The sequence below is a fragment of the Lontra canadensis genome, unplaced genomic scaffold (assembly GCF_010015895.1).
Source record: "Lontra canadensis isolate GAN:19392208 unplaced genomic scaffold, GSC_riverotter_1.0 scaffold8, whole genome shotgun sequence".
Taxonomy (NCBI): Eukaryota; Metazoa; Chordata; class Mammalia; order Carnivora; family Mustelidae; genus Lontra; species Lontra canadensis.
In genome coordinates, this window is record NW_022631002.1 from 4,192,748 (window position 1) to 4,209,356 (window position 16,609).

At 53.5% G+C, this 16,609-nt stretch overlaps 1 protein-coding gene across 1 annotated transcript in view; it reads right to left on the reverse strand.

Moving 5' to 3' along the window:
• ATP2C2 (ATPase secretory pathway Ca2+ transporting 2) overlaps positions 1–16,609 on the reverse strand; it is a 57,536-nt gene that overhangs the window by 13,464 nt on the left and 27,463 nt on the right. The window contains exons 7-13 of the mRNA XM_032853845.1: positions 14,744–14,852; positions 8,113–8,262; positions 7,966–8,034; positions 7,534–7,609; positions 3,883–3,949; positions 219–343; positions 30–127 (exon numbers count right to left, since the gene is read on the reverse strand). Of these exons, the coding sequence (XP_032709736.1) occupies positions 30–127; positions 219–343; positions 3,883–3,949; positions 7,534–7,609; positions 7,966–8,034; positions 8,113–8,262; positions 14,744–14,852 (694 nt within the window). The remainder of the gene's footprint in view (positions 1–29; positions 128–218; positions 344–3,882; positions 3,950–7,533; positions 7,610–7,965; positions 8,035–8,112; positions 8,263–14,743; positions 14,853–16,609) is intronic.

The following is a 16,609-nucleotide window of genomic DNA, read 5'->3' on the forward strand; positions in this document are numbered from 1 at the left end:
GGCACCGTGCACGGGGGCCCAGGGCTCACCTCAGCATGGAGCCCATCGGATGTCACCAGCTGGGTGACGGTCATCTCATTGGCGGTCAGAGTCCCCGTCTTATCCGAACAGATGACATTGCAGCAACCTAGCGCGAGACAACCCCAGGTCAAACACCGGGGCCGAACCGCCACCCCTTCCATCCCATATACAAGATCCCAACCAGCAGAGTCCCTCACCCAGGGTCTCCACGATGGGTAACTTCTTCACAATGACACGCTTCTTGGCCATCCGCAGCACTCCCAGGACCAGCGTAACCGTGACGACGATGGGCAGACCCTCGGGAATGGCAGCCACAGCCAGGCTGGATCAAAAGGCCAGACGGGTCACCTTTAACATGAGCACTGAAGGATGACATGAATCCCAGCTGGGGTCGCCAACAGTTTGACCCAGTGAGGCATGTCTCTCATGTCCCCAGTGTCCCCATCTAGTCTCTGTTCCCAATTCCATGATGCACCTGTCTCCTCCGGCATCCATGGCTCTGAGTTCTCCTGTGGCAAAACCTGCTCCTGGGAACGGGCCTCCCCTATCAGACATCCACACTTTAGCATAAATTAGCCTCTCGGTTGTTTTGCCCCTTTAAGCACTTGTGCACTTAAATTACTGTCATTTATTAAAGAAAAAGGTCTTTGGATCCTTTGAAAGGAATTTCCAGAATTAGTAAGTGGGAAGTGGAATTTTTTGGTTCAGAGGATCCTCTGAGTCCCCTGAATTTCACTTTTCACTGGTCTATTGTTTGGACACTTCCTGGTAAGGGAGCCAGACAAGGAAATCAAGGTTGAAGGAGGTGGTGACAAAGCTGTGCCTTTGACTATTGTAGCAAAGCTGTTTGGGTGCCTGTTCATTTCATTATTATCCTCCAACTCTTTCTGTACCGTGGGACCACACCCTCCCATTGCCAAGGCTGATTGCATCAGAAGAGAACACATGACCTCAGCTGGACCAGTGAGATTCTCTCTCGGGAATTTGAATTGGGGTAGAGTGTGGCTCCCTTCTCGTGGGCAGTGTGTCAACAGATGATGGGACATTAAGGAGGGGTTCTTTTTGCCTCAAATCTGGTTCCAGAACTTCATGGAAGACTGGTTCCCCATTCCACACCCGCAGGCGTGGATGAGGCAAAGGGCTGGTGTGGGGCTCCCGACTGACTTCGGGCCAGTGGGGGAGGCAGAAGAGTTTTGGGGCCAGACTGGAGAGGTTTGGTGCCTCAGGGCAGAGCCATGGGGGAGCGTCGCCAGCCACACCCCACCACAGCTCACCTTCTGCACCAGGACATCCAGCAAAGCCCGGTAGGCACTCAGCAAATATTTGCTGGACAAACAGACAGGGAGGGGTGAATTGAGGCACACCCCCAGTTCCACAGGTTCAGTTCCAGCCCCTGCCATAAAGCGACCATCCCAATAAAGCAAGTAAACGAACCTTTTGGTCCCCAGTGCACGTAAGTGTTATGTTTACACGGTACTGCCCTCTATCAAGTGTGCAAGACCGCCGTGTCTAAAAACCCAACGTGTGTTATTTAATTTAGAAATACTTTGTTGCTAAAAAATGCTGATGATCACCCGGGCTGTCAGTACACCCTGTCACTGATCACAGGTCACCATAAAAAATAATAACAATGAGAAACTTTCAGATATTACAAGAGTTACCAAAATACGACACAGAGATGTGAAATGACCTAATTCTCTTGGGGAAAATGGCCCAGTGGATGTGCTCAACACAGGCGTGCTACAGAGCTTGATGTGAAAAATGCAAGATCTGCAAAGCACAAAAACACGGGAGAGGCCTGCGCACGTCCGGCGAGCGGCTGGAGCCGCGACGGCCCCGTCCGTGCACAGCGAGCGCTCCACGGGCTTGCTTCAGCGTCAGAAAGCCTGGCCGCGTCCCACGTGGCTGCCCTACTTCATCAAAGCTAAGACATGGCGGACAGTCAAGGGCACGATTATCTGTGCGCCGCCCAGAAAGTACAAAATGCTGCCACTTAATTAAGCACACGGTGCTCTTATCTGCTCGCCTGTAAGAAGCAGTCTGACCTCGGAGACGTTAAAGCATGAAAAAAGAAAGCGCATCTTAGAATCAAAGAAACGGTATATGAACGGTGGCCCTCTTCTCCGGAAACAACGGAGCATTCAAGGGCAAGTTATATGAACCAACGTTACTGAATTTGGTCAAGGGACTGCCCAGTTTCTATGGGGACAGCAAGAAGGCTTCCTAGGTTTTATGGCCCAGGCTGACAAGACTAGCTGAGCAAACATTTGCAGAGGGCTGGGACGAGGACCTTCCCCCCATATGGTGTGGGCAGGGCCTTTCTGCATGTACTTGGATGCTTGCATAATAATAAAAAATTAATCCACAAACTAATAAAGATTAGCACGGACCCGGAAAAGCGAGTATACTTTGGATCATCTTGGATGTCACCTGAGGCAGGGAGAATTAGGATAAAGTGTTTAAAAGAACAATTCTCGTGTTACTTCTTTTCGAGAATCTCTTCCTCACTAGCTCTCCAGCTGTTTCTACCTTCTGACCCAGGGACTTTGAGCAGCTGATGACACTAAGAATCCTCATCTTTTCGAAGTCACAAGGGAAACGGACAGAGGAAATTTCCTCTGAATGGCCAGCACACCACGGATCTAGTGGGAGAAGTGAGGGGGCGGGGCTCGGAGACCAGGAACCAGGAGGGACCAGCAAATGGCCCTGGGGAGGGCGGGCAGGGATGGACATGGAGGCCTTTTCTGTTATTCACTTGGAAATACTGAATAGTTGTCTTGACTCATAGAAGTTTCCACAGTTTCTAAGATGGGGACGGAATGCGCCGTTATTTGGGGGAGGTTCTTAGGTGTCATGGCTTCCGAGTGCTCTTATTCTGGGAGTCAACCCCCCACCCTCCCCCCCAAGGGCTCAGGCTCCTCTGTCCCTCCGCCACCACACCTGCCTCTGAAGGTTAAGTCACCTGAGCACTCCCGCCAGGGGCTCAGCCTTCTTCCCTGGCCCTGCCTCTTGGGGGAGCCCCAGCTGGGTCACCACTTAGAGCGGCAACAGCACCCCAGGGAGCTTGTCCGGAATGCAGAGCGTCAGTGCCCGCCCCAGACCCGCCAAGGCGGGGCACCGGCGACTGCTCCTAAACAAGCGTCCCCCAGGACCCTTCCGTCCTCCGGCTGATGTCCGGGACGGCTCATCTACAACGACCCACTCTTCCAGGAGGCCTGTCCTGGCCTCGAACCCCACACCCCACCGCGCAGCCAGCTGCCCACGCCCCCTGAGCCCTCTGTGGGCTGCAGCCGGCTAGGGCTCACAGCCCTGTCAGCTCCTGGGTCTACGTCAAGAACGGACAACGCATTTCCAAGAGAATAGGAGCGACGGTCCAGCATGCCGTCTGGAGGGCTCTGGTCAGGAGGAAAGGGGCCCTCACCGGCTTGCCGTGTGTCCCCTAGCGGACTCCGCTGTGTGGTTGTGCTCCTGGAGCCCAACCAGTCCCTCCTGGTGTCCCCAGACGCGCACAGCTCAGTCCCACCGCCCGCCATGGTGGGACGCTCCCGGCTGAACCCCCTTCCCGCCTTCTCCCGCGGGCTCCGCCTCGTCTCCGCTCCCGCCGCTCGGAGCACCCTCCGTGGCCACCTTCCCGGGACAGGGCTCTTCCCACCTCCCTTTCGCTTTCTCTGCAGTTGCTTCCTTCGTAGCCTTGACTGAGTTGTGATTCGATCAACGTTCACTTGACCCATTCGCACGTACTTTCCCCACCAGCCCGCACACTGATTTGGCTCCCAACGAACCCAGGGCCGGGGTCCCGCTCCCCCGCCTGCCCACCTTCCCCGCCGCCCTGGCGAGAGCAGGTCGGAGCAGCGCCCTTACCTGACCCCGATCGTGAACATGCTGAGGAGCTGCTTGCCCTGCAGCCAGCCGGTGAGCATGATCAAGCCTGGGGAAGAGACAAGAAGTCTGTGTGAGCACGCGTACCCTCGCACACACATGCGCACACGCACCTGTGTGTGTATCCTCAGACACGCAACTGTGTTTCAGACGCCGTCCCTGAGAAGAGTTCCGGGAATGTGTGCACAGACAAGTGAGAACCTTCAGTATCAGGCCCACCCTCCTGTTTCTCTTCCAGACCAGCCCCTCCGCCAAAAAGAATCCTTCCGCTTTTTTAGGCACGGACCAAGCCAGGTTAAGTTCACGAAGGAAACGATCAGCCGTCCACCGGTTAGTTCCTCTCGGGCTGTTTGCAAATGTTTACAGGGGACTCCCCCACTCTCCCCGGGTGCCCCATGAGCGGGGACACCCCCCATGCTGTGGGATGTGGCAGATGGGCCTGGGGCTTACAGGGCTGTGTCCTGCCGTGTTCACCATTAAACAAATTCCCTTTTCCCTTTCCCCCCTCATCATTTACCCAGTGGTTCCTAACAGCAGGCACAGTGCCAGGCCCAGGACACGCAGACCCTGCCAGAGAGGGACCCTTGGGTCAGAGAAGGGCTGGGAGTCATACTGGGACCCAGGAAAACATGCAGGCCATTCCGGCAATGGGGGAAAGTTTCCATATCTGTCAGGTGGGGATAGGGCCCATATGTTCCTGGAGGAGCTGTTTCAGGATTTAAGAGGCAACCATCCTCTGGAAGGCTTAGCACTGCTCCCAACCCACAGCTACGACTGGGTGGGAGGGGTGGGAGGAGGTGGGAAGGTGGTCCTCAGAGGACCTGCCGACTAATGGCAGCTTCATGTCGGGGAGGGAACAGGGAGCCAGGGCAGCCTGCACGCTGGGTGGCAGTGGTGTGTGCACGTGTGTAGGGGGTGTGCGTGTTGGGGGGTGTGACAAGATCTGATTTGTTAGCTACCGTTTTTATGTGCAGCAGTTAGCGGCGGTAGGCAGATGAAATGTCGGCTGGAACCCCAGTGAATCCAGATGTAGAGACTGGAGGGGCAACTCTATCAGAAACAGGGGCGGGTACCGACCCTGCCCACAGGGCCCCTAAGGGCTGGTGCAGCGCATCGCTTCCCAAACTCATACTCTGTGACTTTAGTCCACGGGCAGCTGGAAAGTGGCCCTGTGGAGGGTATTTAACAGCAGGGAGCCTGGCAAACGTTCCTCTCCCGGGAAAGCTGGTTCTCAAGCACGGACCAGCCCGCCACGTCTCCCCTGCGTCTCCCCCGTGGGCCCTGCAGGGATCGACGGAACCCCGTTCCAAAACACCCACCCTCCTGGAACAGCTCTTAAAGTATCTGTTAAGGGCACCTGGGGGGCTCAGTGAAGCATCTGCCTTCGGCTCAGGTCATGATCCCGGGGTCCTGGGATCGAGCCCCGCATCTGGCTCCCTGTTCAGTGGGGAGCCTGCTTCTCCCTCTCCCTCTGCCCCTCCCTCTGCTCATGTGCACTCTCTCTCAAAGAAACAAATAAAATCTTTAAAAAAAAAAAAAGAAAAAGAAAAAGAATACTCTTGGCTTGTGGGCCATACAAAATCAGGTGGCAAACTCAATTTGGTCAATTTACTCTCATACTAGAGAGTAAAAGAGGCCTCCGGGAGGTGGTCCTCCAGGCAGCCAGGACCGCGTGGACCTTCTACTTGCCCAAAGACGCCTGGCCAATATGCAGCCCCAAGGATGGCCAGTGAAAGGCAATGCACAGGTCTCTTTCCCCACTTGTGTCCATGACAGCCATCACGAATCTGTCAGTCCTCCTTGCAACCAAAGAGAAGCATGGCTTCAAAAGGCAGTCACAGCTCAGACCCCCACTAGTAGAGATGGGACTTGGCAGGTGAAGATAAAACCCGTCTTCCATTACGACTCCAGGACAAAACAGGGTGGGAAGGAGGGAAGAAGGCAGAGAGCTACCTCAAAACAGTGAAGCTAGTGATTTAGCCAACTCGAGCACTTAAATCCAAATCTGCAATCTGGAGAGGCGACGAGATGCTGGAATTTTGTGAAGGGGTGCCCAAGGAAGAAAGGGCGAGCAGGTCTGTCCCCAGCATGACAGAATTGAAAGCTCTGACCCCAGATGACCTCCTCTCAGCCTCTCTGCTACATTTCCTACCTCTGAGAGGTTGCAGAGAAGTGCAGTTCCCCTCCATGCCTTTGATCATACCCTGTGCTCTGCCTGGAATGCTTGGTTCCCTCTTTTTTCATTTGGCAAACTCCTACATAGCCTGCAAGACCCCGTTTAATGTCTCATTTCCCTCAGAACCTTCCAACTCCTCTACTCAAGATTGACTTGAGTGTCATGTTTGTTCACATGTCTCTGTCTTACTGGCCTGGGGTCCTTCAGAGGGCAGAAGCTGTATCTGATCCAACTTTGTAGCCCCCGACCGTATCCCAGTGACCAGCATGTCACACGACACTCAATCGTTGAGTTCATGCATCTGGGAGGCACAACAGAAGTGCTTGGAGGGACGGCTGTTTCTCCCACGAGCTTTCTCTGGCTCCACAGTTTTAGGGATACTCACTGGTCCCATCTCTCATCACTGCCTGTGCCACGGGCCATGGTTTGTGGGTTCCTTTATGAACCCATCCACTCAACAAGTGTTGATTGAGAATGAGCCCTGGGCCAGGACCCGTGGATTCTTTTTTTTTTTTTTTTTAAAGATTTTATTTATTTATTTGACAGAGAGATCACAAGTAGATGGAGAGGCAGGCAGAGAGAGAGAGAGAGAGGGAAGCAGGCTCCTTGCTGAGCAGAGAGCCCGATGCGGGACTCGATCCCAGGACCCTGAGATCATGACCTGAGCTGAAGGCAGCAGCTTAACCCACTGAGCCACCCAGGCGCCCGGACCCGTGGATTCTTAAAGCTGGGAATGAAGACCACAGAATCAAAGCCAGAGCAGGAGATAGGAGGAAGCAGCCGGTGAAGGGGCCGGGGCGGCCCCATGGGGATATTCAGGCTTGAGACCCACAGTTAGGTCAGCAGCATCATGTTGGTGCTGCCTGCTGTGTTGCTAAAGGCCAAGGGGCACAAGCCCAGGCAGACTGCTCAGTAGCCTAGGAATACGGCTGGTGCACTGCTAAACCACACCTCCCAGCCTCCTCTGCGGTTACATAGGCCACGTGACTCCATTCTGGCCAATCAAGAATGGGCAACAGGCCAAGGTGATGACCTCATGCCTTAAACGTTTCCCACACCAGCCTCTGCTCGGGCTTTGCCCACCTGCTGGACGAACAAGTAGGGAGAGCAGCCAGCCTCTAAGGACCAGGAGGGAGGGATGAGCCATCCTATGGGCGGGGCCCGGGACCCCCAGTTGGTGATTGGAGGGGACCTACCCAGAAAGCCAATCCATCAGGAACGTGCCCGCGGACTGTGGTGTGAGCAAGAAATACGCCTTGACCAGGGAAGCCATTACAGTGTCGGGCTGCGCGGCACGGTTAGCCGGGGCTGAGATAGAAACCTCTTGGCACTATCAGAGTCTCTGGTCCCATCCCTCGGTCCTCACCCACGTCAGCAGCAGGTGTCTGAGAAACGGCCATGCCCACTCAGGACAGCTCCCCTCCGTCCCCTGGACCCAGTGCAGATGCCTCACTCACCAATGATGGCAAATGAGAAAAGTGTCAGCTGCTTCCCCAGCTTGTCCATGCTTTTCTGTAGTGGGGTTTTAGGCGTCTGAAAGGATGAGAACCATGGGTTTGTGAGATGAAATCCCAGGAGCGCCCCTCGGCTTCTGCCTGGTGTTCTTATATCTCGAGTGGAGTGACGAGCCCCCAGGGGGCATGCATATAAAAACTCGCTGATCTCTACACTTGAGGACTGTGCATGTTCCTGTCTGTAAGTTTAATCTTGACAGCAAAATCCTAATAAATGTTGTGCAGTAAAAATAAATTTTTAAAGGTATGAAAAGGGTGAACTCACATTAACCACATCATTCTCGTTGCTAAGGAGGGGGCAGGGCCAGGGTCAGTAGCCGAGAGGAATCGCAAACCCCAGCCTAGCAGAAAACCAAAGCCCCCACTGGCCCTTACCTCTTCAGCCTGCATCATCTTGAACACTTCTCCGAACTGGGACCTTTCCCCTGTTCCAATCACGACTCCCTGCATTCAGGAGAGAGGTACGTGAGGTCTGAAGCCGGAAGCCCACTGGTGAGGGCGGCCAAGGTCCCTGGGGCTTACCTGCCCCTTCCCGTACTGCACCAGGGTCCCCATGAAGACGATGTTGCTCAGAGTGGTGAGGTCCCCCCCGCTGGCCAGCGGGCTGTCCGTCTTACTGCACAGCTCGGCTTCTCCCGTGAAGCTGGACTCATCTACCAGGAGATCTGTGACCTAGAAGGGGAAAAGATGAAGGAGTCTGTCCCTTCACCCCAAGAACGGGTTTTAAAAGCACAGAATGGACCACCCTTACCTTGTAAAACTTCTCAATTGGGAAAAACTTCCTGTGTGTAAAACAGAGTGCCCCTGACTGCCCAGAATGAGGTCCGACCACTGGTCCCTACATAGCAGGCAGGCATCTCTAGGCAGAAAACGTCCCTCCGCTAGGACCTGGAGTTGGGTGGTAAAGGACTTTTTACCTGGGTTACCTGCACTGACCTGGCAGGATATTCAAATGAAGTCTTTCCTGAACAAAGTAGATTCCTGGGGACCATCCCTGATACTGAGGGTCGTTTCTAAAACCTCGAATGAGGGGCACCTGAGTCTGACACAGAATTCAGGAACTTCAGGCATCTGTCTTAGGTGCATTGAAGAAAACTTGTGTCTATGTTTAAATTTGAACGTGTCTTCAGGTTCCGAGAAATCACTGTCATCTTGCCCATGGATCAGGATGACTGATCTGGCATTGACCGTGTCTAACGGGTGGTCCCAGAGATGCCTCTGGAGACGGCTGGAGCTGCTGGTCCCCGGCTACTCAGGCACAGATGCTCTTGCCTTTCCCGAACCAGGGTCTTCCAGAGACGCTGGCTCTGATGTCTGGTTTGGAAAGTAAACCAGACTGCCCTCGTCCACCTTGGCCATGAAGTCACGGCCCATGAAGTCATGAGGATTTTCTGCCACTAAGAAATACAAATCTCATTTTGGAATGTAACGAATTTTTTTTTTTTTTAAATGTTGCCACAACTAAAAAAAAAAGACCAAAAAAACAGAAACAAAACCTTGACCGGAAAAGCACAGGACGGCACCTGGCCCCATCATGCCATGACGCAACAGACAGCAAGCAAAGCACACGTCAAAATCAGGGAACCAGGATCAGAACATGGCCTCAGAGGCCTCAAGGAACTGAACAAGCTTTGAATTGTGTAGCCCCTCTTGAAAAATATGTCTCATACCTTCTGTAATATTAGTTAAGGTTTTCATGTAATGTGCAACGTTAGAAAAAATCTTAGGCAACGGTTAACTTGGAATATACCTTTCAAAGCACCTGTGCCTTTCTCCTGCCCTCCGCAGAGACCCCCACATAAGCCATGTGCTTTGAGCCAGGTTATTCGATGACAGCCTAAGGTTACATTAACACCAGACACCACACATGGGCACAGCACACATGCGTGCACGCACACACATACACACACACACACACACGCACACCAGCAGAGGAGGAGGGAGGTACTCACAATTCCACAACTCCTCTGATGTGCTAGGCCCTGTGCCAAGCACTTCACAAGGCCTATCTCTTAGTCTCCACACCCTCCATGAAAGATGCTGTTGGTTTCTCCATTTTACATGTGGGGAAACTGAGGCATGGAGTAATTAAGTAACTTGTTTGAGTACCTTGTTTGAGGTTCTACAGCTACCTCAGAGCAGAAGCATGAACCAAGGCTCTGGTCCCAGAAACTTTGCTCTTAACCATTTGGCAGAAATGACACAGACCCAGTAAGTATCACTCAAGACGTGAGTCCCCTGTAGCCAAATTGTGCCAGGTACGAAGGAGGACATATAAGGGGTCCGGGGTAAGCTCTTCCCCTAAGGACCTTGTTATTTCGGCATAGAAGACCAACTCAGAGAAGCCGTCTTCCTACACACTCACAAGACAGCAGTGAGATTGGCACTATTCAAACAGGGGCTGCTGAGTTCTCTACGCTTGCAAATTTAAAAATTTCATGACCACCTTTTACAAAAACGCACACCGCCATGGGATCCCAGCCCCAAGGATGACAAGGGCCACCCATTACCTATGTGATGCACGTACCCCTCTCCTAACAGAACCCCCAGTGGGAATGGTATGGGGGTTGGGGATGGCTACGTGCCCCTCCCACCACCAATGTCACTTCCCAGTCTTCCTTGCAACTCAGTGTCCCTGCCTTCAGGACAACAGGACATAAGGAGAAGTCACCGACAGTCCTGGGTAGGATCTGTGACGGTGGCTGAGCTGACAGGCCCTCTTCCCCTTCTAGCTTCCTCCTCCTCCCTCTCTGGGCTTTCATTATAGTGGCTCCAGAAGCCGTGTTACAAGTATGGGGGGGGCAGAGTGAGGGGGCTGGGAGAAGCCCCGCCCTTTGTGCCACGGCAGAGCCGCCCTATCAGCTTTGGACACTCCACTTCCGGTCTCTCATTACAAGAGAGGCGTAAATCCCTGGCCCACTGAAACCTATCTATTTCTCTTACTCTGTTCACCGCAAACACAACTACCAACTGATCTGGAGTTTGTGCTTTTTTATCTCCAGGACATCAAGGGCAAGGCAGAGGACACAATGAAGGAAGAAATGGGAAGACGCAGTCACCCAGCACCACCACCTGCCGACGCCACAGAGAGCAGAGCAGGCGGCAGAAATCGGCACCACAACCCTGGCGAGCAGGGACTGAGTTTCCAGAAAACACTGTCTAATGGGACATGAGGATAATTTGAATAAATTGCATGTACTTGGAAAATCTGGCTTAGGTTTACAGTTGCATCAAGTTTGAAGCACATCGAATTTGTACCTAACTTCGTTTGTTCACCTTGAAGTAATCCTGTAGTCAAAATGGTAATAATGAAAACACTGGGAAGGGAAGCCCTTCACTGACCAAGTCCTGGAGCTGTAATTACTCCAGTCTGATGTTCCCGCCAGACCTGGTCTGCTGCAGAAGACTGGGGAGTGGGGAATGGAAAGGTGGAGCACTTGGGCTGCGGAGATGAACTGGAGGAGGAGAGTTCCTGGGGAATTGGGGACTTGAAACGGGTCTTGAAGGATGAGCAGACATTTGCTGAGTGAATCAGGCAGGGAAGGAAAAGAAGGCAGGGAGGGGGACTGGTGATGCCTGAACTTGGTAATAACCCGCTCGGTAAAAGCAACTAAGAGGAGGGGGAGGTAAAGAAAAGTCCTCTCTCCTCCCAGTACCCCTCCAGCATTAACGGGACAGCAGCCCAGAGTGCTGAGCATGGGCACCAAGGCACCCTCTTTGGGGTACGGATTCTTAGGGTGGGGAGGGGGCGTGTGGTGGGTGCTGTCCCCGGTGCTGAAGCCATGGCGGGGCTGGAGAGCTGTTCCTGACCCTGAGCAGCACTGAATGGAGGGGTGACAGGCAAGAAGACAGGAGGTTTGGTCCACATGGAGCAGAACAACTGTGGAAGGTGTGGCTGAACTCAGTTACATTGGAGATTGGTTATGAAGTTTGGATAGTACCTTATAAGTAATGAGGATCCAGAAAAAGTCTTGATCAGAGAAGAGAAGTGGGGGAGATCATAAAATCAAGTCAGACGTTGGAAGACGTAGCCAGCTGCACTGGGATGGGAAGCCTACAGTCCAAGAAACACAGCCCAAGTGAGACAGAGGAAGGCTCTGGATGAGAGCTGGTGGTGGGCGTGGGCGGAAGAGCCAGCCGGGAGGGACAGGAGAACGGCAGTAAGCGGAACTAAGTAGGCGCGTGGAAGCAGGTCACGCTTCGTGGTCACGAAGACTCGGAGCCTAATCTGGTCTAGAGAACATCTGTCAACTAAGCATATTTAATTCTGAATATATTTCATTAAAGTCAATTTGGGATTGGCGGGAATCTTATAGCACAAGGCTTAGTCGACACCCCGACCTTCCGAGCCAAGACATGAGCTTTGACTCTTCCTCGGGTTCATTTGTTCTGTTTTTAAATTCCAACACCTTGATTTTGTTTTCCCACCCAGTGACACTGATCTTCATTCTGACCCCCAGAACTGTAAGAGGATCCATCGGCGTTGTCTTACGCCACTCTGTATGTGGTCACTTGTTCCAGTTGCCTTAGGGAACGGATACAGGGAGGAAACCCAGAGGGAGAGCCAGAGAGCTAAAGGAAGTCAGAACAGCTGATCGCAGCAAGAGAGCGCCCACTGCGGGCGGTGACAGATGTGGGCTCTGCAGCCCAAGGACCTGAGTTCAAATCCTCCTCCCCCACTCACGTCCGCATGAGCTCAGGTGGGCTGCTCAGTCTCTCCGGGGTTCTGTGTTCTTGTGCTCAAGTCAGAAAAATGAGTGCTGTTCCCTTAAGGTTGTGGGGGATGGAAGGAGGCAGTTGCTACCCAGTGGTGAGCACAGACCTGACTATGTATTTCTATATACACATTAGTTCTCTCCAGAAGAGAGAAAGAGAGAGGCAGGGAGTAAGGGGGAGTGTCTGGACCAAGAAGGAACAAAGCTGGTTGTGTGTGTGTGTGTGTGTGTGTGTGTGTGTGTGTGTGTAGCTTCTGGTGACCTCCCAGGCACCAGGTCAGCTGAGGGGGCAACCAGTCAAAGCACAGTACCCACACGATACCAGTGGGCACCCAGAGGAGGCTGGGCCTGAACCCAACTGAGGACTCTGATCACTTCCTGCTCATACACAGGCAAGACTCCTCCCATCCCCCCACACCCAGCCAGCCTCCCACCTTGGAGACAAAGCATTACTTGGAGCCCTGACAGATCCCATTCAATACCCTTTTCAGCCAGAAGTGGGAGAGGAAGAAGGAGGAGCAGTGTCCCTGCTCCACTGGCTAGACCAGGTCAGCCTACCCGCTAGGCCTTGACCTTCGTTAACTATGGGGAGAGAAAATGTTTGCTGACCCCCATGCACAATGCAAAAAGCGCTAGTATTTGGGTGACTTATTTTACAAATGTTCCGGAACCTGCTGTTTCCTGGACTTAAAAAAGCTTTCCTAGGTCTCAGAGTGAAACAGCTGACACAAGTATCCCACTGTGAATAAACAAAGCTATTGATTGTTCGGGGCAGTTGCAAAATACCAAAAGGGAGCTCTGTAGTGTTTGTGCCTGGCAGTGAGGACGGAAAGCACCCTGTGCTGTGGACAGTGGGCACAAAAGAATTTAACATAAGCGGGGCAGGAAGAAAACTCATTGAAAGAGAAAGTTGCTTGGGGGTTAAAGCTGTTTCGGGGACTGCTGGAGAGCCGGGGAAGGGGTGCAGGGGAGCCACCGCTGAGACGCAGTGACTGCTTACGTCACACCGGGCATGGGGCCGAGTGTGTTACGGGTTCTTACCTACTCAAGGTAGAATGAACACTAGCCCCTTTCACAGATAAGGAAACTAAGGCCAGAGCGCCCAATGCTTCCCCAAAGTCATATGCTGGACAGTGCAGCGCAGGGATGTGAAACCCAGGGTGCCCTGATTTCTAGCACGCGCCTGTCACTCCCCTGCGTCAGGCACTGCTCTGGGCCATCTCTATCTATGACGTCCTGTAACAGTCATCCTACAGGCCTCATCACCCCCCATCTTACAGGCAGGGACACAGGGGCACAGAGAAGTTAAGTAACGTGCTCCAGGTCACCCAGCTTGTGAAGGGCGGGTCCTCGGTTCAAACTCGGGCCAATGCCCTGCCCCAGGGCACCAACGACTTTGAGGCACGGACTCTGGGTAGCACCTTGTCAGGCACATGTCCTCCAGACCAGCTACCCAACCCCCGGAACGCACCCTGAAGCTGGGGAATCCTTGCATCGGGAGGCAGAGCCCACTGCTCTGTGAACAGATGATGTCAGACTTCCTCGTGGGCGGGGCCTGGCTCCTCTAAGGGGACCCACATGCCCTGGACTTGGAGTCAGATGCTTGTGCAGGGGTGTGGGGGGTGGGTAGCAGACGGTGAGGAATCCGTTCTGCTGCGGGCAGGGGTAGTGGCATGAGCCTAAGAGCGAGCAGCCCAGTCTGCTGGGGGAATCCGAGAGTCGGGCAGAGGGCTTTCAAACGGAGTCTCTCTTTGCTCTTCCCCACCCGCCCCTCCACGACATTTTCTTAGCTTGCCAGTGATCCTACAGTTCCTGGAAACACATCCTCCGGAAAGAACGACATCGGGGAGATAGCCTGTGCCTAATCCTTTATCACTGAGAGGTTTAAGCAACTCTTCAGTATTCTTGGAAGGATTCCTAAAATAGATTACCCCATCCACAGATCCCTCTGACTTGGACTTAACCTTTCCCCGAGAATCCAAGATTATCTCCGGGACTGTGACCTGGTGACACCAGAACACCCACAAAGGTCAGGGAAACAGCTTGCCACCCCCCCGCCTGATGTCCCCAAACCACACAACTGTAAAAGCTTGGGCTACGAGTTAGATCTTCCCCGATACGCTCCCCTGCTCGTCATTCAGCAATCTGACATCAGAGTCGCTGTTTCCAGAAACAACTCTTGCCCCATTCCTCAGCCCCAGCCTGGTTTAATTTGCTACCGCAGCCTGCCGTAAGCCACAGACTCACGTCACCAAACTCTCTTAGGTTTTTGCTGGAAATGGGAATAAATAATTTATGGATGCAATTTGAGGGGCTTTGTGTTTGCAATGAGCTGGCTTGCCGACCTCATGCCTTCATATGTACATGTATGTGTGTGAGCACACGTGTGTGTGTGTGTGTGTGTGTGTGAGCACAGACCAGGATTCGGGACCCCTCACCTCAGTGAGACGGATGTCTGCAGGGATCCGGTCTCCGATCGAGAGAGACACAATGTCTCCGGGAACCAGGTCTCGTGCAAGCAGATGCTGGAGCTTTCCTTCTCTTATGCTGTATTTGAAATGGGAAGAAGCAAAAAAGCACACTGATGACATCCTGTTTGTGCACACTTTTTTTTTTAAAGATTTTATTTATTCATTTGACAGACAGAGATCACAAGTAGGCAGAGAGGCAGGCAGAGAGAGAGAGGAGGAAGCAGGCTCCCTGCTGAGCAGAGAGCCCCATGTGGGGCTCGATCCCAGGACCCTGGAACCATGACCTGAGCCGAAGGCAGAGGCTTTAACCCACTGAGCCACCCAGGCACCCCTGTTTGTGCACACTTTTAAGAAACTTGAGCAAAGAACAGAGAATCACACTTTCTCTTTCAGTGATGGACAAACCCTTGTGCCATTATCATATTTTTAATTCACATACCCTAAAAGACCTTTGGAAAAGCGTGTTGTTTCTGGGAGACCCTGGGCCTCGTCTGAAAAGTGGGGCTCCTATTCCTATTTACTCTGCCTGGAAACAAGGCAGAACCACATGGACTCTAGAAGCTTCTGGAGGTGTAGGTCAGCAGCTCTAAAGCTTCCTTAATGGAGCCGGTAGCCAGCAGTGCCTCTGTCCTTGGAGAATACAGCACTCTGGCCACAGAGAGCCATCTTCCATGCAGAGCCAGGGTTGGAGTGGGGAGGAGCACCAAGTACCCGAGAGGCCTGGAACCTCCTTTCCCACCGGGCTATGACCCCCCACTCCTGGCATGTGCTTCTGTGCACAGGTTCCAATGGCAGTCTCCCCTCCTGGGACACTGCTGCCCCAGCTGGACTCCTGCCCACCCCTGGCCCTCTTCAATTCGTCCCCTACCCAGTGGCCAGAGAGCTCTTAAAATGCAAAAAATCAGGTCACAACTCCCTCCTGCTCCTGCTTTCCATGACCTTGGACTCAAACTCGAAAGCCCTGCTAAGGCTGCTTTGACCGGGACCTCCCCACCCCATTCCTGCTGCTCCCCGTCTCAGGTCACCTGCTTTCAAACACAACCAGCTTTCTAGTCTCAAGGTCTCTGCCAACCTTGGACAGCGAAGAGGACATTCCCCTCTCCTTTGTCAACAATTCACTCGTGTGGACAGCCACCTTTCCCCCAGAGCCGTCTGTCCTAGGCAGGGGGTCCTGAGTGACTGAGACCATCGGGGAGATCCCATCCCCTCCAATGACTGGCATGGGCCCAGACACGTTCCATAGCACTGGTTTTTGGGACATGAGTAGACACTTCTTGGGGGCTCGAGTACGAACACACACACACACACACACACACACGACCTCTTCTTCTGTTGGATGTTTTCACATCTACCTCTGATGCCTGGAGCTGTGGCCCGGGTCCAGGGAGCATGAGGGAGGCAGCCAGAGTCCAGAGCCAACAAGCCACGGGTGGCAGAGTGACAAAATCAAAGGACCCCATCCTCGGTGCCTTCGCAAACTAACCAGCCATGTGGCCCCCTGACCTGAGATCCCTTGCTGGGAGACGACTCAGTTTCTCCGGCCTGAGTGGCTGAGCTGTCCCCATGGCCGGAGCATCCACCAGAGATTCACCTGCTGGTCCCTCCTCTTCCTCAGGTCTCGATCGAAATGTCAGCTCCTTCCCACATCTCCGATCAGCGCAGCACAACCAGCTGCTCTCGGGGGCCCCTCCCACTCTTCCACCGCGTGCTGCTTCCTCTCTGGGAGGTTTTCCTTGTCTCTGGGTTCGGGGGGCCATTTTGCCTTTAGTGCCCCTGCCGCAGTCCAAGGTCGTCCTCCTTTCATTTCATCTTTGGCCTCCCTAGGAGGAGCGT